Genomic DNA, 21,919 nt, shown 5'->3' with positions numbered 1-21,919 from the left:
TATCCCCTCTAGTCAGATGATTGGCTTGATGTGGCATGATTGTTACATCGGCTGCCCATCTGATTTATGTGTGCTTGTGGCCTAGAAAGAACATGTTCTGTAAAACTGCAGTGACATAATTTTATAAATCTAGGCCAGAGGTCCAAATATATATATTTGTTGGCTCATTAAATGTGTCTAATTCTTTCATTTACCTACGGCTTCTGTCTGACAGGCAGGTACACTTGATTGACGTGAAATGTGGCCAATCTGCTGCTGTTAATGTAACTTTGTTACATTAAGTGTGGCCATTCATTCGTGGTGTGGTCACGTAAATGCCCAATATTACGTGATTGCAGCACGATAACTTTTATATTGGGCAAAGAATCTCGCTTTAAATATCCGACGGACATTGGTGTAAATCTAAAAGATGGGATTTTGTCCAGATGTGATATTGGTCTAATATCTTTTATGCCAATACAGTTTTCTATACAATTTAGCTTATATTCTATTAGATAACTTTGCCAGTCAGCGCAGGGCAATCGTGGTGGTGACACGATCTGGTCAATTTTCGGTTTCGCTTTCAATATCCGATGGATAATCTGGGATAACGATGGGTTAAATCTAAACTGGGATTTTCTTTTACCACAAATATGCTGATATACCTGTGTTACTGTTATGCCAGTACAATTAGCCAACAATTGTAGCTACTCGATTTTAGAAATAGAAACTACACACGGTAGAGGAAAACGCAAGCTCGTTAAGATAGTAGCTCCGCCCAACACTAGATGTAGAGCTCTACTACACGCGCGCGCACGGCACACACGCACACACACACACACACACACAAATGATGGCTAGCGGTTGCACGCAGGATTTATTTAGTAGGCTAAACTCAAAAGTTGGATTTTTTAAAAGTTATAGACATGCTACACGCAATTCAATATATTTAATTGACGATTTCAACTTAATTTGTTTGTCATGGGCAATTATAGGCCTACCATTAATTGAAAACAAATATTCGAACATTTTTTTAAATCTGTAGGAGAGGGTAGTCTACGCTTCTATTTTATTGTACTGTTTATAGGCTACTCGCGGCTTGTTGTCAGGTAGGCCTACTGTCAATAATATGAGCTACTGTGCCTTTAAGACTGTAAGGTGTGGCTGAATATAGAGAAAGTATCCGGAACAACCTGTGTAACAGAAACAGGTGTGGGAAGTAATCACTCTCGATAAATGCATGGAACCTTGTGCGCCCTGTAAGTGCCTATGTGTTAAACTGCCTGTTGACGATTTTTCTTTTTTGTTTCGATCCACGGTAATTCGCAATCTCTGCACGTCAAATAAAGTGAATTCCGTGTAAAATGTGTGGCCTGCTGCGGTGGCCATACGTTGGGTGGGTTAGTCAAAAGTATTCCTAGGTATTACCTTTTGTCACACTCGTGTTTGTGCTGATCTGCTGGGGTGAAGCTGTAGGTCTAGCTGTAACCATGGGAAGGTCAGTGAGCCTTTTCCTGTTGCTCGCCGCACACCTGACAGGTGAGATATCTTTGTTGTATAAATGTTCATTCATAGTGACAATTCCTTGTGGTTGATATGTAAATCAAAATATTAGTTAATAGCTACAAAAATATTTTAAGTGCCACAAGACTTTGTTTAAGATTATTATTATTATTATTATTATTATTATTGTTGTTGTTGTTGTTGTTGTTGTTATTATTATTTATTCATTCATTTATTTTTGGCAGTGACTGCAAGTCCTTGTTCTGCCTACCACCACTTAAATTTTCTGTATTCACAGGTGTGGCAATTGGACAGACTTTGGAAAAGATCGTGGGAACGCTTGGTGACACGGTTTCCCTGCCATGCCACGGCATTCCGAGCAACGGAACTCTGCCTGTGGTGCAGTGGCTGAAGGATGGAGGAATTGCTGCAAGTCGGAATCTTTCTTCGGTCCTCAGTCCTTCTGGGAATATGCACTTTTCCATATCAGACCAAGGAAACCTGACTATCACTGGGCTGTTATTATCAGACGAGGGAATTTACCGCTGCTGTGATTACGTGCTGAATCGCACTACGGAGAAGCAAACCCACATTCAGCTACTTATTGTCAGTAAGTTTATTTGACCGTGTGTTAACTTGTGTAAATAGCACAGCCGTAGATATTGTAGTAATCCTGATTTACAGTTCTTGAACACACTATTTTTTCAGCCCTAATATTTTATCACAAAAAAATGCCTCTTGGGAGAGGTACTCAATCAAATTCAAACGGGTTTGACTAGATTTCCGTCTCCTTAAATGTGTAAACAAATACGTCATCAGCCTGAAGACTTCGTTGCATTGGACATTTTGAACTTATTCCCGTTCTTTACTGAATAAAAATAGGTTAGGATTAACATTGGACATCAGTTTGCTCAGATATGGAATCACACCTTTATTTGTCAATGACAGCATGGCCCAGCTACAATGACAATGCAGTTTCCCCAACAGCTTAAGTCCTAAGGGCAAGATTATGTAGTTTACATTGGTATTTCTTCATCAGTGGAAGGAAACGCATCCACGGACATGGGCCTCATAAGGACTACTGTTTACCACGTGTCCACTGGCTGTTGACTCCAGTGATTCTAATTATGTAACAGCCTACCTAGATGTGTTATTTCTAATAAGGTGATAGTTTGTTGAATTAGGTGGTCACGTGTTTATCTTTAATCACCTTCCCAGACCTGTCTGTATAAATACAGATCACATTTAATTTGTAGGTTGTATGTTTGTGTTGGATTCTGTTTTTGCATGTATCACTATTGGTTGTGACAGTGTAGATTTGGCGTTAGCTCTGTCTATGACTAAACCTGTATGCATGCACTTTTTTTAGTTGCTTAGTGAGAGTGTCTACTAAATGCCTAAATGTAAATTATTGACACAGGATAATTTAAAGGACGGACCTCATTTTGTTGCTTTGATACACATCATGCCTTTTCAAAGCCCTTACAGGGCGATTATGTCACATTCTTCATGGAAATTGTCGCTTCTGGTATGATTGTGTAACTTGTTGTTTCAGGTGGCCCAACCGACGTGTCGACAGACGTAAAACCTGCTGCTGCTCTTCCCAATGGGACACTTTTTGTCCAAAAGGACTCCACCATTTCATTCAACTGCTCAAGCGAGTCATATCCATCCCAAGTCCTGTCCTGGGTTTTTCAGGGTAGCCTCCTGTCTTCGGGAAACAAATCCTCACTGGAGTTCAGCATCCCCAGCATCCAGCCCACCAATCAGGGAATGTACAGCTGCATATCCCAGAATGCACTTTCAAATCAGACAGCCAGCAAGAGCACCTCACTGCTAGTGTACTGTAGGTATTGCACTGCATTGCCATGTGATGAATGGGACAGTGTTGGGACAGTGACGCAGTTTCTGTCGTTTCAGCTCTTTATCCGGAACATTTGAAATGAAACAATGAATATGATATTAAAACTTTAATTTGAGGTTATTTACATCCATATGGAGTGATGTGCGAATTACAGCCCGAACTATACATAGTTCCCCCATTTTAGGGGAGCAAAAATGATTGGACAAATTGACCTAACCTGAAAGAGTCATCATATTAATACTTTGTATTCCCTTGCATTAAATGACTTCCAGAAGTCTGCAACCCATAGGCATCACCAGAGGCTGGGTGTATCTTCCCTGGTGATGCTCTGCCTGGCGTATTATGATTTATGACTTAGTACCTCATTGTTATGAGAAACTATGTCATAACTATGAATTACAAAGTCATAATTATGCAATACTAGGTCACAATTATGCTAACATTTCTTGCAATTGTGAGAGTTTTTCATAATAATGAGTCACTCTTTCATAATTACTAGAAAACATCTTGCATAAGAATGATAAAAGTATGTGCTAGATTTTTTTTTAACAAGAGGCGGAAACAACCTTTCATAGTTACCAGAAGGTTCCATAATGTTCTAACTTCTCCATTCCTGTGTCTTTTCTCTAGATGCTCCTGACCGGCACCCAGAGTGCTACTGTAATGCAGGAAATGACTCCTTGCAGCTTCTGCTGCACTGTAGCTGGCCTGGAAGCTACCCTTTACCCATGTTGCACTGGGAGGCACAGCTAGACGCCCGTGGGACCAAACAGTCTATACTCAATGTCTCTGTGACAGCAGAGAGTTTGGAGGTGACCCTGAACAGGTCCCAGTTGTACAATGGCCAAACCGTGGAGTGCAAAGCACACAACCAGGTGCTTAACTCTGAAGCAAAGTTCTGCTCCATCACTCTGCGTAAGTATTGCTCATGAACTACAGTACTGCCTGTCAGTGTATCTGAGGCTGAACCAGACCTGGGTCAAATATGTATTTGTTTTGGATTCAAATACTTTTCTACACTTTACTGATCTTGTCTGGTGTATTGAAACCAATAAAATACTCTTAAAAAGTGCAAACCCCGCCTTCTGGTCATATTGGCAGGCTCAATTACACCAGGAAAGATCAATAAAGCACAGAAAAGGATTTGAATCCAAAACAAATATGTATTTGACACCGGTCTGGGTTGAACCCATGTACGCCCAAAACTAATGTTGAGTTGTCATAAATGAGATAAAATGGCTCTCCACTAGGCACAGCTGGGTTCAAAGCCAAAATGTCCTGCTGCACATTTCTCAGTTGTATCTATTCCCTTTCCTCTGACAGGGGCTCCCTTTCCTCAGGGGGACCCCATGGTTACTGTGGTGGAAGGGAGAAACGTCACACTGACGTGCTCGGAGTCCAGCTCACTCCCCCCAGCCAAAACCACGTGGCGAAGAAAAATCAGCCAAGAGGAAATCGTCCCGGGCACCAAGTATGTCGTCTCCGAGCTGGGCCCCGCGTTCAGCCTCCAGATCGTTAACGTCACCAAAGAGGACGAAGGCCCGTACTTCTGCAGGAGCGAGAACCCCCTCATGGTGCAGGAGCTGGAAGTCTACCTGACTGTTAAGTGTAAGTGGCGGTACACGACACGACCGGCACGATCTGTGAGCGCAGCAGAAACGGACAACAGATTAAATACTTTCATCTGTAAAAAAAAAAAAAAAAAAAAAAGGGGAATTAAATTATAACATTGACGTAGGAAGGATCGCCCACGTTGATTTTTGACTTTGTATTTTATTGTGATTCTTTGTGACTCATCCACACGTCATTGGCAGCCAAGTAAGTTCATAGAATGGGAACTGTTTATCTGATACACTTTGTGTAGGCAAAACCTTTGCAGGAATGCGGCTGAACCAGTCACGTCTTCTTCCCTGGTGATTTTATCTGAAGGAGATCTGTTTTTCTCAGTTCACAGGCTTCCCTCCATGTGTACTGTATAGCATATCGCTTTTAATACAGCATATATTTTAGAGTAGAAAATTTTGGTAGAATGTACTTATTTCTGGGTAGAATGTGAAATGTAATTTTTGTTTTTGTTTTTACAGCTTCTGAATCATATGCTGGAGGGGTTGTTGGGGCATTCATTGCTGCTTTAATAATTGGGATTGGGATTGCTATTGGCACGTCAGCGTACCATAACCGTGACAGAATTTGCCTTGGTAAGCTTACGCTGGTGTACTTATTACATGTATTATTACAATGCCTGACCATTCACTGTTGATTTACTGGTACAAGCAAACCCACAAAACAGTACTATATGTATTGCTGTTAAAAAGATCCAGATGTACCAATAACATAAATGCATAAATGAAAACAATCAAGAATCATTTGTGTTATTTTGATCTTCATCTCTTATAGCATGATATGACACCGGTGTGATTATGCTCACCAGAACAAATTTAGCAATTTATGATACTATTCACAACCGCTTGATAAATTAATTGGCTTGCTCTAAGTAACAGAATTACCTTTGGTCTGTGATTAATTCTGATTTATTTATATTGCAGGTGGTGACTTTGGGTGAGTATATCAGGGTCATAAATTCTACAAGCTAACTCCAACTGCACTGTGCATATTTAAAGTTCACTTACATGGAGACTTCCACATCCCATTCACTAAAATATCACAGAGGTAAATGTTTCAAGTACAATATGAAATAAGATCACCAGGATACAAGACGACAATTTATGGATATTGCATCAGAAACAGTATTTCAAATCCCCTTAAAATGTCAGAACCAAATGAGATTAATCAAGTTACCATTCTTACGCTCCAAAACAAAAGAATCATCGTAAATGGTCAATTTTCATGACTTGTTCCAGACTAATAAACGAAGAGAGGAATGATGTGCTCCATCTGGTGGAGTCGGATGAGGAAGATATCTTTGATGAACCAGCCACCAGGATTACCACCACAGCCAATGGGCATGTCACGTCCCTCGTACAGATTCACCGCATTCCGTCCAGTAGGTTTTCATTCCGTCCAGTAGGTTTTCATCTCAGTGCTGAGAATGTGATACAACTTTTAAGCGACTGAAAATATAATTTAAAAAATAATTAAATTAAGAGCTTAATATATGTAATATTATTTTTTTACGGTGATTTTTAGATTCATAAAAGGTCATTTCATTGTGATAACTCATGTCCTCTGGCGTTTTCCAGGTGATCATGAAGATCTAGGTACCCCTGAACCAGAAGCAGAAGATGAAACAGAGCCACCTCAACAGGAACTAGTCACATTATAGGTTCCAGGCCGTTTTTTTTTTTTTTTTTTGTTGGCCATTTTTAAATTTGAAAAGAATGTAATGTTTACTTCCTATATAAATGTGACTTGAGTCTCAGTGCTTGGCCTCGTAATTTACCCATTCTGTATTCTAAAGATTGTCATGTTTTTTTTTCTTTTTTATTACTGATGTGCACTACTATAAGGGTTTTCAGGGTTATTGTTGCTGTTTCATCTTAGGAAAATATCTTGTCAATAAATGCGTGGCAACAGGATTTTTATTACTCTCATTGTAAATGTAACTGTGTCTTTTTACATTGTGTGTTTAAACACTGGACTCAGTTAATGAATGTATTTTGCCATTGTCTTAAATGTTCAAACAATTCAAAAATAAATATTTTTGTTAAAACCATTTATTTATTAAGCATCATTATTATTGTTATTATTATTATTATTATTGTTATTATTATTCCTCTGTTATATTGCCCTGCTAGTACAGGGCATTATCGTCGTCATAAATCTTTCAAATTCTTGCTTTTGTTAAAAATAAAAAACATAAAAAATGCTGCCTTATTGTATGAGTTTTAGTGGGCGGGCCTTGGAATGTGGAAGTTTTGGACTGGCTTTGACAAGCGGTAGGCATCACGAATAATCTTTTTGAACGAACAACATTTTACACGCACTTGTGGTGTGGAGACAACATTATCAGTAGCCTATGGTTGCATGTTTAACCAACAGTGTTGGTAGTGTTGTCTCATTATCCCAACGGTTTGGGTGCCGACGAGCGCTCTTTCATTTTCCGTTTACTGCACAGTTTTTCCGCAAATCGCACGCTGTCATTGGTCAGTTTCAGGAAGAAGAGAATTATGTGTACGACGCATTATCTGCGCATTGCCGAATAGGATTTTCTGGACGGATACACCCAGAACACGCCTCACTTTCTTACGAAGTTGTTTTTTTTCACCGCAGCATGAACAGCTTTGGGTTGCTATTTAACCACATTCTTTCTGAATGCGTTTGTGTCAGGTGATGAGGCAAGTGACAGGAAGCAAGTGACAGCGTAGTTACATAGTAGAGGCAGTTTGAAGCGCTGAGGGGCTAACCTAGCAGTCTAGCGTATTTTTTTTAAACGTACGCAAAATGTAATTCGTTTCGTATCTCCATGAACGCAGGTGTGAGTACAGGAAGTCGTTTGTTCACATTCCATACCACGCCCATCTGCCAGCAAGCTGTATACGGCAGGCTAATTACATAGCTACATAGCGTGCTTTTATGTTAGCACATCAGATAATATTGTGCCGAGAAGAAATTATGAAATGACTAAAGCAAAATATCATAAACGGAGAACATATTCATTTCTAATTACACTACGCGATGGGTTGGATACCTTACTTCTTAAGCCATCAGTCTAGCTAGCTAGTTAACTTAGCCAACATACGATAGGCCAGGTATTGACTGGATTGTTTACCTAGTTGCGCATTTGACATCGTCATGGACTCAGATCATTCGTGTTCTTCGAATCGACCTGCTGACATACAACGTAAAGGTAGGATTTATTGCTAAACCGTGTGCATTGTTGGCTTAGATGGATTGTTTAGTGCATGATTTCTAAGTCTAGCTGCTGTTGGGAAAGGGAGTAGCACGCAGCCTATTCGATTTTGTGAGGAGAACATGGTAACCAGGCTTAGATCAGTATGTGTGCCTTGTATTGTAACTCTTGACGAAGTGTAACATCTTCGTATGTCCAGAAGAGTCTGCTCCACTGATTGGAGAGTTGAGGCCCATTCACCCCCCATCAGTGGATGGTCGCGCCGGCTGCGAGACCTGGAGCGTCGAGTTCTCTCCGGATGGCTCGTACTTCGCGTGGTCCAAAGGATATGGCATTGTGCAGTTGCTTCGGTGGCCACTACAGGGCATCGAGTATGTTTCTTGTTGGCAAGTCCTGGGGAGGTTGAAATTAGTTTATGTCTTCTGCTTTAGACATGACTCGTGCCACACGTACCTGTCAATGCTTAATTAAAACATTTTTTGCAGATGGCATGGAACTCCGCAGTTCACTGCTGCAGCGAAGGAGAGGACTTTGGACTGTGGGCAGACTGTATGGGGTTTAGCCTTTGGACCACGTGCATCCAGGTATGCAGGTCGGTCAGATGATCAGCTGAGACGGACTAGTGAAACGGCACAGCCTTTGCTTCTTGCGACTGGTCTGAGCAACGGAGAAATTAAAGTCTGGGAGGTCGAGACCGGTGAGTGATAATTACCTTTTTAAACAAGACCAGGTCAAAACCTAGTATATGGCTGGACCGGCTGACCAATAGTGTAACTTCATAACTCGGCCGACCAGTGGTGTAATTTCATCACTCAGTTACAGACATTAGCGTTTGTAGGGCTGGCCCCGCTGTTGCGGTCCAGCAAAAAAGCTTAAGATATACAAGAAAATACGCTATAAGCAAAAAAAAAAAAAAAAAAATTTTTTACAAACACTGTTACTCAAATCACAGTCTTCCAGGGCCAAGAACTTCTGGTTTTTCACCCTCCCTGTACCTAGGAGTCAGGTGTGAAGACAGTCTGTCCAATCAGTGGCACGAATCCTTCAGTTAGTCTCCTTGGAGAAAAGAAAACCAGGGCCAGATTTGAGTATGCATGATAACAGCTGTGTTTATTCTTAGCTCAGTTCACATAGCTTTGGGGATTCACCTGTTTTAAGGTTAGTTACTGTACGTTACAACCTGAAATGATAGTAGAATACCAACCTAAATCACATGTGGTTCCCAAAAAATTCCAGAACATAGGATTTTCTGGGGTGATGGGGCCCAACTGCCATCCCTGTTTAACATTTTACACCCGTTCCATTCACACAAAGCCCACGAAACACTCTGCTGTCTGATTCATGTTGTTATTTTAAGTGGTGTCTGTTATTGAGCTCATATTTGATGTTTCTTCTCAGTAGTGGACCAAATGCCATATGAAATATTTTCTTTTAATTGTTGGGAGCCCCTTTCTCAGGCAAGAGAAGCGCTATTACGTTATTATCAACTGGGAGACCCTGGAAAGTTGCTCCAATAGCAAGTGCTTCTCATCTATTTCAGGCCGCCTCTGTTTCAATCTCAGAGGACATCAGTCTATTGTGAGGGACTTGGTTTTCGCTCCCAACGGAAGCCTCACCCTCGTGTCTGGGTCCCGTGACACAACCCTGCGGATCTGGAACCTGAAGAAGTCGGGTACGTCAACATTTAGGACTGTTCCCGTGAGAACGTTCGCCTTTCCGCATTCTTGGTCCGTGTACAGGAATGAGCCAGCGTGTGGAAACATGCATGCTGGGACATGGTGCCACCAGCGCCTTGTGGCATGCCCAACATGCAGAGGTGCAAAATCCAGGTTCAGAAAGTAGAAGTCCTCCCCAGCGTCTTGTTCCAGTCACCTGGATTTGCTCATTAGCACAAAGAGTTAATTGGTGGAGGAAACAAGTGGCAGAATTTTATCCAAAAAGGGCCAATGTGGGCGCAGCGTGCATCAAGGCCTTGATAAGAATCAGTTGTCTAAGACAAATACCCGCACCCACATTGGCCGTTTTCAGATAATACTGGACACACCTGTACCTGTAGGCGTATGAATATCAAGTGAATTCTGTATAACTGTCTGCCAAACCAAATTTATTTAAACCAATTGTGATGTCACTCTCCCCCCGCCCCTCTTTTTTTTTTTTTCTTCCAGACAATTCCCAGGTCCTGAAAGGACATACTGATTGGGTCTATAGTGTCAGCGTTTCTCCGGACTGTAGCATGATTGCATCTGTCTGCAGAAGGAATCCAGTGAGTGTTTTCCATCCAGACATTTTATTTATTTTTTATTTTTTGTGACTGAATTCTGAGCTGAATTATGTTTCAAAGGAATCGGTTTAATTTATTGTTCCCCGTTATAGCATATGCAGTAATGTGGTGCACAACCAAAGATTAAGTACAGTATAAGTAAATCACTCAAAACCGTGATGCCTCCTCTCATCCACAATCTCCCCATAGCTCTACTCGTTCACAAACTGCCAATATCTCCACTCATACACAAACTGCCAATGTTTCTACTCATACACACACTCCCAATGTCTCAACTCATACACAAACTGCCAATTTCTACTCATGCCAAAACTCCCAATGTCTCTACTCATACACAAACTGCCAATGTCTCTACTTGTATACAGACTGCCAATGTCTCAACTCATACACAAACTCCCAATGTGTCTGTGCAGAAAGTGTTCTTGTGGAGCCTGCGGTCGTACACGTTCATCAGGCACCTCCAGAACGCCAACACCTGGCAGGTGTCGTGCGACTTCTCGCCAGACGGCGCGCTGTTGGCCACGGCGGCGTACCTGGCCAATTGGGAGACGTCCTTGTGGGACCCTTACACCGGGGAGCACCTCTTCCGGCTGCAGTAAGAGTTTACAAATTCTCCTTGTGTTGTCATTGTGGTCGCTACCTGTAGCTCACCAGTGGCAAAATGTCTGTGGACCTGTTTTAGTCTTGCCTACAGCCGTATGTGTATCTACCTGTGTTATACTCAAATGATTATGGAGAACCATTGTTTTATTTCCCCTTTTTTTAAAAACCAGGGAGTGTTTCAGCTGCAACTTTCCGATAATGGATAATCCGATCAGGGCTGTCCGTTTCTCTTCGGATGGTTTGCACCTGGCTTTTATCACAATGGACAGGTAAGGAACTTCTATAGGTGAACACTGCGATGGTAACGTCTTAAGATACACTGCAAATTAAAGTAAAAATGCTGAAGGGAGTAGTATCAATGATATCAAAATTTAAAACGTAATTTAGCACTGTTTTAACTCAGATGGGATTTACAGAAGTTTGGAATGGGTTAAGAAAAAAAACCAGGATGCGCGTGAAAAAGAATAAGTTTGGCTACCACTACCCTCAAGTAATGACCTTGACTCGTCTCCCTGCCACACGTGCACACTGTTGAATAATGTGTGCTGAACACTGAAATAGATTTGTTCTTTGGGACAAATTGTCATTTCCTGAAAGTACGCAGTTCGTTTTTTTTCATGCATCGCTGCTTTACAGAGAGATAAGGGTCTGGGAAATTGGACAGGACGAGCCTTTGATAGAATCAGAACGCCGCCACTTCTCATGTGGGCTGTGCTGCACATTCCACCCACAAGGGGGAGTCATTGCTACAGGGTAAGTACGCCACCACACACTCATTGCAGGGAATACCCTAAAGCAGGGGTGGCCAGCCCTGGTCCTGGGGAGCCTCAGGGTCTGCTGGTTTTTGTTTTCACCTTATATACAACAACCACTTAACTCACCTGGTTTCTTTGGTATAACTAATCAACTGCTTTAATTGATCAATTAAGTACAGAGTAAAAACAAAAACCAACATACCCCGTGGCTCTCCAGGACCTGGTTTGGCCACCCCTGCCCTGAAGCAAATTTTGAATGCCTGCACCCCCTTCCCACTAAAATGGCATGATAGTTTTTCCCATATGGTCCGGCGTTGCAGGACACGAGACGGACACGTGAAGTTCTGGAACGTGCCACAGGCGGTGCCCAGCCTGGTGCACTTCTGCAGGATGGCCCTGCGCTTCTCGGTCTCCACCCACCAGGTGATGGCGCTGCCCATCCCCGGCAAGATAAGGGACATCCTGACCTACAGGAACTACGAGGAGCACTACGATCTGCTCTGCTCCTACCATAGGTGCAGGCAGTGAGAAAATAAAACTGTTCGATGTGCCTGAAGGGCTACTCGCTGCATCTCGGCCTACGGTCAGTACTGCAGTGGTGCAGCCGGCAAGACTGGGTGTATATTCTTAAAGAGGGGGAGTGCTGGTCTAGGATCAGGTCCAGATCTTATCCAGAGCGACTTACACAACTTTTTTTTATAGCATTTACATTGTATCCAATTATACAGCTGATATATACTGAAGCAGTGCAGGTTAAGTACCTTGCTCAAGGGTACAACGGAATCGAACCTGCAACCTTTAGGTTACAAGACCAACTCCTTAGCCACTATCCTAGATCAGTGCTCTGCCCTGAGATGCTTCCTGGGGCCCAGGTATTGAAGACAACCAGGATCTCTTTCCACTGCTACAGGAGTGGCCAACCTTCTGCTTTTTATTTTCACCTTCAATACCACAACCCCTTCAGACCTGAGAAACCAGGTTAGGTGAGTTCACCGTGTCATCGACTGCCAAAGTTGATCAATTAAGTGCTGAGCAGCAACAAATCCAACAGGCCCTGTGGCTCTCTAGGACTTGGGTTTGGCCACCCCTGCACTACAAGTCTTGGTTGAACCAGAGGTGGCAAAGCAGTTCAGCAGTGACTCTTGAGCTGGGCTACTCAAATCTGGCCCCGGGTGAGATTTCTGGTTTGCATTCCTCTCCTCTAATCAGGGACGGATTTAAACCTGACACACCAAGTGAGTGTAATTTCTGACCAAACATTATTGGACTGCACTATCGATCAGACGGGAAAACTAGCAGTACCATGTAAACAGTTCATTTGAAATCATCAATCTAAATGAATGTATTCTGAATGATGAAATATTCTACATGTAAACGTGGCTAATGGGTAGATAAAGAAAATAGTTCAGTAGGCTATCTTTATGTGCATTTTAACCTAATTTAATGTTGTGCAGTTACTGAAGAATACTATTCAACTCAGGGTTTTACAGTGTCGTTTAAGTTATGTAAAAGAACAGACAAAAACATTTTTCCCCCCATAACTTGAATATATTATAAATTCTGTAAATATTTATTTTCCATGTATTCACTGTACATATTAAAAATTTCTCATTTAAATTAATGGTGATAAAAAAAACCAAGAGAAAGTATTTAAAGGCGATGTTAATGTTATTTTTTTTGTTTTACAGTTTACTGTATGACCCTATAGTACTCTCATGTTTAGAAGCAGGATTGAATGGATGAGTTTGAGTTGTTCATCAGATATTCTCTCGCGTAGCTGTTTTTTGTAGACATGACGCAATTTAATACAGTAAAATGTGATGTGATCAGCAATTCCGTTACTCAACATCAATATTTGTGCTTCTGTTCAGTTTAATCTCGATTCACTTCCGAGTAAAGAATGTAATCAAGGTTCTTCCACTGAACTCCATAAGATGAATTCATAGAATATAACTGTCAAAAGGTTACTTGCTTAAAATGCAAGGGCAAAGGGATGACTGGGTTAGTGGTAAGATTGAATAGATTGGCTTCATTTGTGGGGAAACGACCTTAAATGTGACGTGTTGTCAGTGTCAACATGTACAATGCGCCGTTGTAAACAGACCGCTGATGACGGGGGAACTTTTGCACCCTTGTCTTCATTTTGTGGTCTCTGGATGGAGAACCTCTGGCTTCAGCCTCCGTGCGTTCAGTGTTCTCCCTGGCTGGGCGAACTGCAGTGTTTTCCCGTGATGGGAATTGTGTTGAGTTGACCTTTCAGGTCTCCTAACTGCACTGACCTTGAATCTATCAGAAGAGCCAGATACATTTATTTCAAAGGATTTCTTTTTTTAATATTTACATTTGGAAAGCATTTATCTCCAGTAACTTTTTTTGTAGTTTTCAGTCAAAAGATCCACTGTGTACAAAAAGACCCCCCCCCCCCCCAACCCCTCTGCTCAAATTCAAGCCGTTTGATTGCAAAGCTCTGGAATCACGCGACGGGGGAGGAGCCTAGCCGTCGCTGACCACCAAGTCCCGCACGGCCTGGAAGGCTGCGACCATGGAGCTCAGCTGGATCTTCTCGCTGGTCCCAGAAGCTAGCCTGTACCTGAACGGGACGGAGAAACAAGACGAGAAAAGGTCACCGTCTGGCCTCAAAAGTTTTAAGGCAAGCTGGATTCGCGGGACGCTGAGCAACAGACTCCTTTCATAACCACAGCCGGGCCCTTCCAAGCAACGGAAGCTTTGCTGTTGAGCTACAGAATCGGATTTGCATTGGTACACAGACGAACACAAGTACTGTAGGGGAAAAAAAAGGCAGTGCACTTCGGTGCAACTCCCCCACTTATTTTGCCCTGCAAGTGAAGGAATGTTCTGGAAATAACAAAGAAACTGTCACTGAGAGTGGGGAACAATGCAGATTTCACACCGTGGCCTGCAATCAATACCGAAACTAGAACGTACGTCACACGTTCAAACAAGGCGATTCTGGCTACCAAGAATTTGTGGCTTTTACAGAGGAAGTCAAGTATAACCTGTTTAGAAGAGTTCACGATTTGTAAAGGTCGCTGAGGATATCATCACTGAAGTCATCTTGAAGCCCATGTTTTCATATATTCTTGCAGCTTCAGCTTTTAAATACATCTAACATTAGTATGACGATGACTACTCCCACGATAACTGGGCAAGAGCAGCCTTTCCCAAGTAATTATCTAGATCAGTATCATGGCCCTGTACTTTAGAAGATATTGCCCAAGCAGCCGTCTGCCTCTTATTTACTATAATGTAGACTTTGGACATTAAGCTTTTTTCCACCAAAATAAATGGGAAAACTACTGCAATATCATATCTTACAAATCATGAAAGGGCATAAATGCCTTATGGCCTAGATCCCATAAAATCAGAAAAAAGTTAAAATCTGACACTTACTCAATGTCTGCCAACTTGATGAGCAGGCCCATTCGAATTGATGGTGGGAAGTCCACTGTTTAAAAGAAAAGGGGGAGAGAGAGAGAGAGGAAAAAAAAAAACATAAGGTGACAAATCCAACCACCAAAACCACTTTCAGAATGAGTTTATGTACACAGAGTGTGAACTGAATCTAGACCTGGTTTTGCAACATGCGTGAGGACAAGACCGGAAAGTAAAATGTTGCAGCTCCCACCACCCCCCCCCCCCCTCCCTCCTGTTGCCCTAGATAAGTCCTGGGACACATAAAATGTCAGGACGCTCCACGCCGCCAACAAGAGCCCACGGGTCGCTCCAAAACGCCTTTCATAACACGTCCGTGACCCTTAAAATGGCCGTCTGCTACTTTCCGCAGCCACCCCCAGCATGCACTAAGCACAGTCATTTTCCGGCTGCATGTTCCCTCCATTGTCAACAGACAGTGGAACCAGTCAGCGGTAATTGGAGGCGACCAAAACATCAGGCGGGTGAAAACACAGGCCCGGGCCGCAACAGGTGTAATCTTTCTGGGAATCGTCGTACATAAACAACAACCGCGCAACATCTGTCAAGCCCATCTCTCAGGGCTCGACAATAACACTTCCCCCCCCAAGGAGCAAATGTGCTCCTAAGTTTAAAAACTTAGCACACTAATGCATACCAATTTGCAGATGTGATCCTAAATAATTTTTCCAGTTAGCACACGTCAATTTTCAAGGGCAAAAATGCTCCTTAAATGGGGGCACTGTCAAGCCCAACTCTGTCTTTTACTGTACACCTGGATGTGAATTATGTATCAATGCAGACTTGCGGGAGAGCACCGATTTTACCTGGCTGTACATTGAAAACGTATGTTTTTCCTAAGGCGTTTGGCACAGTAATGCGCAGTGAGACCAAAACGAATACGAACCAGAGATGAGACCAAATACAGTTTCTACCGAAAAGGAAAAAAAGACAGAACTCTGAATAAATGGTGGGAGACTCGTTCGGTGAGCTTGGACAGCACACTGCTGGCTTCACACACAAGCACAAGAGCAGAGAACGTCCCCGCTCACAGCTGCCAGCAGAACAATGCGTGCGGCTAACTTTCCGTCCGTAATCAACCTAAAAGCAGACGCCACTCCGAGATTGTGCAAGTAAACCATCGGGGCTTTTGTCGGGGCAGACTGCCTGCCAGCATGCTAACAGATATGCTAAAGACACGTATCTTCTGCAGGAAGCACAACGTCCAGCGTCTAACCCACTTATTCCTGGTCAGTGTTGCAGGAGGTGCTGGAGCCCATCCCAGCTTGCACTGGGCGAGAGGCAAAAATAAACCCTGGACAGATCGCCAGTCCATCGCAGGATGAAGCACAACAATGAAAGTTAAAATAATTAGAACTTTTGAGCACTGTGCTTTTTGTGTAAAAGCAGGGGTGTCCAGTCTTATCCAAAAAGGGCCGATGTGGGTGCAGGTTTTTGTTTTAACCCAGCACAAAGACACCTTGATTCTACTTATCAAGGTCTTGACTGAAGACAATGATTAGTTTAGCTGAATCAGGATGTCTCAGTGCTGGGCTAAAACAAAAACCTGCACCCACACCGGCCCTTTTCAGATAAGATAAGACACTTCTGGCCTAAAGGAAACATTTATCTTTTAAGCAGCAAATATCCTTCTGGTGCAAAACTATTACTATCACTGTAATATTTCATCAGATTACAATCACTGTGAGAATACTGAAGGGTTTTCTTGGACATTTTATCTGCTCAACACTGCTCATATTTGCTGTTTCTCGGTATACGAATAATCGGTCTGTGAACAGCCCTCAAAAAAACAAAATAACTGAAAAAAAAAACCACACGTAAACATTTCTTTTACATCTAAACAAACTAAGATATTAAAAAATAATATTTCTAAAGATATGATTTCATTACAAATATGCGCAGTTTAGCTGCATACGTGATGCACTTACAACAGCCTTTAACAGAAAGAATGGGGGGAAAAAATATCCACGTAAGTAATTCCTACAAATTGTTTAAAAAATAAAATAAATTAAGGCGAGGATTATATGAAACACGGTGAAAGGACTCAAAAACACCCCCCCCACCCACCCACCAACTTAACAGTAGCAATGCAAGCTGGTAAATGGCTCCTCCTACAACAAGAACATCCCGTCGCCATGGAAACCGCAAAGGGTCTCCAGGGAAACTGGGAGAAGAAAACATCTAGCGTCACTATGCAGATGGTGTCAAATTGAGGCCTAGCTCTCAGCCGAGCGCTGCAGTCTGCCTTATTAAAATCTACCCACCGCATCATGCTAATTGTACAATTATGACCCAGATATACACAAATGTTTGTCCTTGCCTAAACGAGGGGTTTGATGACATGGAGATCTGTCAGAATTATGAAGGTGTGGAGCAGCAACACCCAGGATAAACATGTTTGCTGTGTGCTGAAAACTTAACAAAAACTCCCAATATCATTGTACAATACACTGTTTTTCCAGTGGGTTATCTAATCTATGATGTTTATGCAAGTCACTGGTAAAACATACTACAGAAAAAGACTTCTGAAATGTGCAATTTATTTAGTTTAAAAAAAAAAAAAAATAATACATATATGTATGAACCTTATGTATTATCAGTTATTCTGAATGGGGGTTTTCCCTGCAGATACAGAAAATGATACAGTAAGATTTAGCAGTGTCCCAGCCTTCAGGGTTGACCTCTTACCTCTGTGTATGAGCAGATGTACTTCTGTCAAAATGTCATGCAGAGCCAGACCTTTCAAGGTTTTTAGCTGCAGGATCTCTGTCGGACAGGAGCTCAGGAAGGATGCTCACCAAGTTTAAAGGTCAAACGTTCAAACAATTACAAGGATCATTCCAGACTAAAAAGATACTCCTGTGCAGGAGCTACTTTTAACTGGTTTCACAAAAGATAACACTGAAACTGCATAATGATAATAATAATGTTTTGATTGAAAAGCTGAAAAAGATACGCTTGTATGCTGAGGTAAAGTCTTTGTTCAACGACCAGTCGAGGATGTTTGCGATGTCCGACTTGAGTGGATGACCCGTGCAAGTGTACACGGTGTCCTCTGTCACCTTTCCATACGCCATGCTGGTGCTCTGTTGGAGGATTGAAAGGTAGCCAGTTAGAGCCAGAAACACACCCGCCACTGAAAACAGCACAGAGCCTCGCCCCTCGCCTCCACCCCCCCCATACCTGCAGAATGTTCAGAGATCTTCTCATGTCTCCTGTGGACAGAGTCACGATGGCCTTCATTCCGTCTGGGGTGATGTCGAGACTGAAAAGAACACAAGGCGGACGGCCTCGTATAAATCCGAGGTTCCGTTTTTTTTTTGTCCCCCGACTTGTCCCGTTAAAATTAAACGAACGTGAAGGCCCTAAACCGGTCCCGGAACACTCACTTCTCCTGCTGGACGACGTGCTCCAGACGGGGGACCATCTGGTCCGGGGACAGGGGTCCGAATCGGAAGCGGGTGCACCGGGACTGCAGGGCGGGGATGATCTTGGACAGGTAGTTACAGATCAGGCAGAACCTGGTGTTTTCCGTGAACTTCTCGATGACTGCCCAAACGACAACAGGCGGGGGGGAAAAAGTCATCACACGCTTACAGCACGCGTTCAAAAACGTACCGCCATTGCCAACTGCACAGGTAAGCCATGCCAATGGTAAACGCTGCTAGTCTGATCCCATTACCAGCAATGGCTGGAAGTGTTGCATGATGCTTGTGGAAATGGGCTTGATGCCCAGATGGGGCCTTACTGTTGTACCCTTCAACAACGCCATCATCCGAAATAGCTTCAGTAACTATCCAGCGGTATAAATGTATAGACAGTAAAGAAGGTAAGCTGTGTCATTCAATCTGGATAAGAGGTTCTGCTAAATGCCTATAATGTGGTAACGTAATGTAATATATTGAGTGGTGTTCGGTGTCTGGAGATGCTGCAAGAGGCCCAGGTCCTTTGATGCACAATGTGAAGACAGAAAGCTGCAGATCACCTCTCCTCAATGCATTCTGGGCATCCTGAGTCATAGCATCCGCTTCGTCCAGGATAACCAACTTAAAGCCTTTCCTGGTAACAAGAGGGGGGGGGAAAGTACAGTTTCATCACTCCAAGGTACTGTAATGGCAGCTAACTGTAATGTCCAGAAATAGGATATGATGGTGAGAGAACAGGGGTCTCACTTGAAAATGGTCCTGGTGCTGGCAAAGCTCAGGATGGGCCCTCGTACAACATCGATACCTCTGTCGTCCGATGCGTTCAGCTTTTAAAATGAAAAATATATACGGTCAGTTCCATTTAATGCTTCATCCAGACAGGCTATCAGTTACCCCGGCTCTCTAAAGTACATGTTTGCATAACAACAATGTCCTTACTCGAGAGGCAGGGCATCTTTCAGGCACTGTGAAACTCTTGCTACTGCTCATTAACTGTGCAATTTATAACAGTATAATTTCGGTGTTAGACTTTCTAGCACTCTTTGTATCGCATTATTTTTCTCACTGTAAAAGACGTTAAGGTTACGAATGTAGTAATTCAAACCTGAGTGTGAAAAAAATGACAACTTTTCCATTATTTTTCACACTTGTAGCACATCTCCAGTCATTACCGTTGCAATATTTATGATACACGTTATGAATTATTAATAGCTTTCACAGGACATCAAAGCACTGCAATTAATAACAATTCAGAAATAAAACAGGCTAAATTACAGAATGTTTACATTGTAGTGAAAACACTGCTAGGATAATAAAAAAGTACATGCAATTAGCCTAATTAGAATAATTACATCATAGTGTCGTGCTGGGCTAGAAGGAAAAACCTGCATCCACACTGGCCCTTTTTTGGATAAGAAAAAAGGAGTTTCAGCAAATACATTTCAGAGTTAAATGTGTGGTGATCTGTACTGTAAGTTACTGTAAAAGGAGTTGTTCCAGGTTTTACTCAGCACAGGTATCCAGCCAACTCAGTTATCCTGCTTCATGAAAATAGCCCCCTGTTCACGGTTATGCAGTACCTCTAGGACCATGGAGTTAAATTCCTTATCCTTGTAGAGCTGCCTGGCACAAGCCAGGATGGTAGACGTCTTTCCTGTGCCGGGAGGTCCATAGAACAGCAGGTGAGGCAACCGGTCCTCACTAATAAATTTCTGAACTGAAACAAGGACAAAAAAAAAAAAGATTAATCTCTGGCAATATTTTATATTGTATGCTTTTTTTGTGACAACAGGAAAAACTAATACACACATTTCTCCAAATTTCTCATAGAAAAGATAAAACAGATTAAACATACTTGTACTCAGAATGTCTTGGTGTGAGATAAGGTCATCCAAAGTTTGTGGCCGGTACTTCTCAACCCTGTAGCAATACACATGATTTAAAATGTCAGTTACTAAATAAACTTTGTAGACAGTGAATGATGGGATGGATGCACATGTTTTGCTGACAAACTAATGACAAGCAAACTATTGCCTCTCTCAACCTCAGTCCTGGGGACCCCTGAGTATACTTGTTCGTGCTCCAACACATGCATCCTGGGGACCTAGTTTGATAACCACTAATCAATATCTGGGATACTAAAATCAATAGGACTGCTGGTTTTATTTTCTACCTGACAGTTAAATGATCAATTCATGCCACTGTTTGGCCAGAGATTTAAGTCACCTGGCGTCCCAGGGTTAAATCAGTCCTAGCTAATTAGAAGGGCAAACTTCAGGTTCAGCAATATTCGTGTCCTCGAGGGCCAGATTTAAATTACGTAATCCATGATCTAAACAGATGCATCAACAACAGTGCATTTGTTCACATGCATGCATAGCAAGCACTTCTCACGCTTCATGACACACATTACGTTACACATCAGGTCAGTTCTTTGTAAAACACACGTCAGCATCCTTTCTGAACCTCTGCGCCCTTTGAGAAAAACTGGCTAACGTTTGCTATCGACGCTGTCAATGTCATTTCAGAGCTGACATTTCTAATCTGGCCGAACATTGCGAGTTGGGTATCTAAAGTCAGGTACATTAGCTACTATCGCGGGTGCTGAGTTTTATGGATCTAGGTAATTATGCATGCATAAATAAGTAGTTTATCTAACCACACACTGCCTAATGTTTTAGCTCGCAATTGACCCAACTTTACCTAAATCGAGACAAAAGTATAACGTTAATAACAGCCAAGTGTAAGCCAAGTTAGCGATACGAATATCGCTAAGGTATAGCCAACGTTAATGGTTAGGTAGGCAATCGATATGATCTTTCGCTAGATTACTAACGATAAGTAAACATTAATACTAGCTAGCTACTTAGCAAAGTTGGTTGGTTTGTGTATTCGCTCTCGCTAGCTAGCCAGTGTTCACTTCGTAAGCTAGGTAGCTAACGTCACACGTTCTTGCCCAGAGCAATTTCAGTCGTTAGCTAGCATCTAGTTATCTACCGTATAATCCTCAATCATGGACAGCAATAACCACTATCTAATGCATGAACGACCACGTAACTTACCACGGCAGGTTCCTTGACTTTGTGTTGTCTGTGGATGCCATGTCCTGCAAAAATTGTTTAAAAATTGTGCTACTCAGTCTATGAAACCAATGGGCTATCCTGTTGGCGCGCTTTCGCACAAGCACAGCGCATGTAAACACGCCTATCCCGGTGGTCTGCAAACTGCTTAACGGCAGATTCACAT

At 42.4% G+C, this 21,919-nt stretch overlaps 3 protein-coding genes across 4 annotated transcripts; 2 read left to right on the top strand and 1 right to left on the bottom strand.

The window, feature by feature from the left end:
- The first annotated feature begins 826 nt into the window (after window positions 1-826).
- Window positions 827-6,190, top strand: vsig10 (V-set and immunoglobulin domain containing 10). The gene is made up of 7 exons (XM_064353662.1): window positions 827-1,518; window positions 1,781-2,092; window positions 3,038-3,328; window positions 3,977-4,261; window positions 4,670-4,954; window positions 5,431-5,544; window positions 5,893-6,190. Exons 1-7 carry the CDS (start codon window positions 1,470-1,472, stop codon window positions 5,907-5,909), a joined length of 1,353 nt encoding a protein of 450 aa, XP_064209732.1. The 5' UTR covers window positions 827-1,469; the 3' UTR covers window positions 5,910-6,190.
- Window positions 6,191-7,507: 1,317 nt separating this feature from the next.
- On the top strand, window positions 7,508-13,628 carry wsb2 (WD repeat and SOCS box containing 2). 2 transcript variants are annotated; one of them, XM_064353664.1, is made up of 9 exons: window positions 7,508-8,153; window positions 8,359-8,527; window positions 8,642-8,853; window positions 9,697-9,828; window positions 10,322-10,419; window positions 10,851-11,032; window positions 11,211-11,309; window positions 11,677-11,793; window positions 12,116-13,628. In XM_064353664.1, the coding sequence occupies exons 1-9, from the start codon at window positions 8,099-8,101 to the stop codon at window positions 12,321-12,323; spliced, it is 1,272 nt and encodes a 423-aa protein (XP_064209734.1). In that variant the 5' UTR covers window positions 7,508-8,098; the 3' UTR covers window positions 12,324-13,628. The 2 variants fall into 2 exon arrangements, with proteins under 2 accessions (XP_064209734.1, XP_064209733.1); XM_064353663.1 differs by having other exon boundaries at window positions 8,356-8,527.
- On the bottom strand, window positions 13,482-21,870 carry rfc5 (replication factor C (activator 1) 5). The gene is made up of 11 exons (XM_064353665.1): window positions 21,736-21,870; window positions 20,529-20,593; window positions 20,254-20,390; window positions 19,421-19,500; window positions 19,234-19,307; window positions 18,638-18,797; window positions 18,432-18,513; window positions 18,205-18,334; window positions 17,937-18,014; window positions 15,207-15,261; window positions 13,482-14,385 (listed from the first exon to the last, which is right to left on the bottom strand). The coding sequence occupies exons 1-11, from the start codon at window positions 21,774-21,776 to the stop codon at window positions 14,289-14,291; spliced, it is 999 nt and encodes a 332-aa protein (XP_064209735.1). The 5' UTR covers window positions 21,777-21,870; the 3' UTR covers window positions 13,482-14,288.
- Between the last annotated feature and the right edge of the window lie 49 nt (window positions 21,871-21,919).

This window comes from Anguilla rostrata, chromosome 10 (assembly GCF_018555375.3).
Source record: "Anguilla rostrata isolate EN2019 chromosome 10, ASM1855537v3, whole genome shotgun sequence".
NCBI classification, from domain to species: domain Eukaryota; kingdom Metazoa; phylum Chordata; class Actinopteri; order Anguilliformes; family Anguillidae; genus Anguilla; species Anguilla rostrata.
The sequence above is the reverse complement of the archived record's forward strand: the minus strand, read 5'-3'. Positions and strand labels throughout refer to the sequence as shown.

Coding starts and splice junctions, on each gene's coding strand:
- vsig10 (XM_064353662.1), top strand. CDS start 1,470: ATGGGAAGGTCAGTGAGCCTTTTCCTGTTGCTCGCCGCACACCTGACA. Junction 1,519..1,780: donor GCTCGCCGCACACCTGACAG/GTGAGATATCTT, acceptor CTGTATTCACAG/GTGTGGCAATTGGACAGACT. Junction 2,093..3,037: donor CATTCAGCTACTTATTGTCA/GTAAGTTTATTT, acceptor TTGTTGTTTCAG/GTGGCCCAACCGACGTGTCG.
- wsb2 (XM_064353663.1), top strand. CDS start 8,099: ATGGACTCAGATCATTCGTGTTCTTCGAATCGACCTGCTGACATACAA. Junction 8,854..9,696: donor AGTCTGGGAGGTCGAGACCG/GTGAGTGATAAT, acceptor CATCTATTTCAG/GCCGCCTCTGTTTCAATCTC. Junction 9,829..10,321: donor CTGGAACCTGAAGAAGTCGG/GTACGTCAACAT, acceptor TTTTTCTTCCAG/ACAATTCCCAGGTCCTGAAA.
- rfc5 (XM_064353665.1), bottom strand. CDS start 21,776: ATGGCATCCACAGACAACACAAAGTCAAGGAACCTGCCGTG. Junction 20,391..20,528: donor CCAAGACATTCTGAGTACAA/GTATGTTTAATC, acceptor TCCTTGTTTCAG/TTCAGAAATTTATTAGTGAG. Junction 18,335..18,431: donor GATCTCTGAACATTCTGCAG/GTATGGGGGGGG, acceptor ATCCTCCAACAG/AGCACCAGCATGGCGTATGG.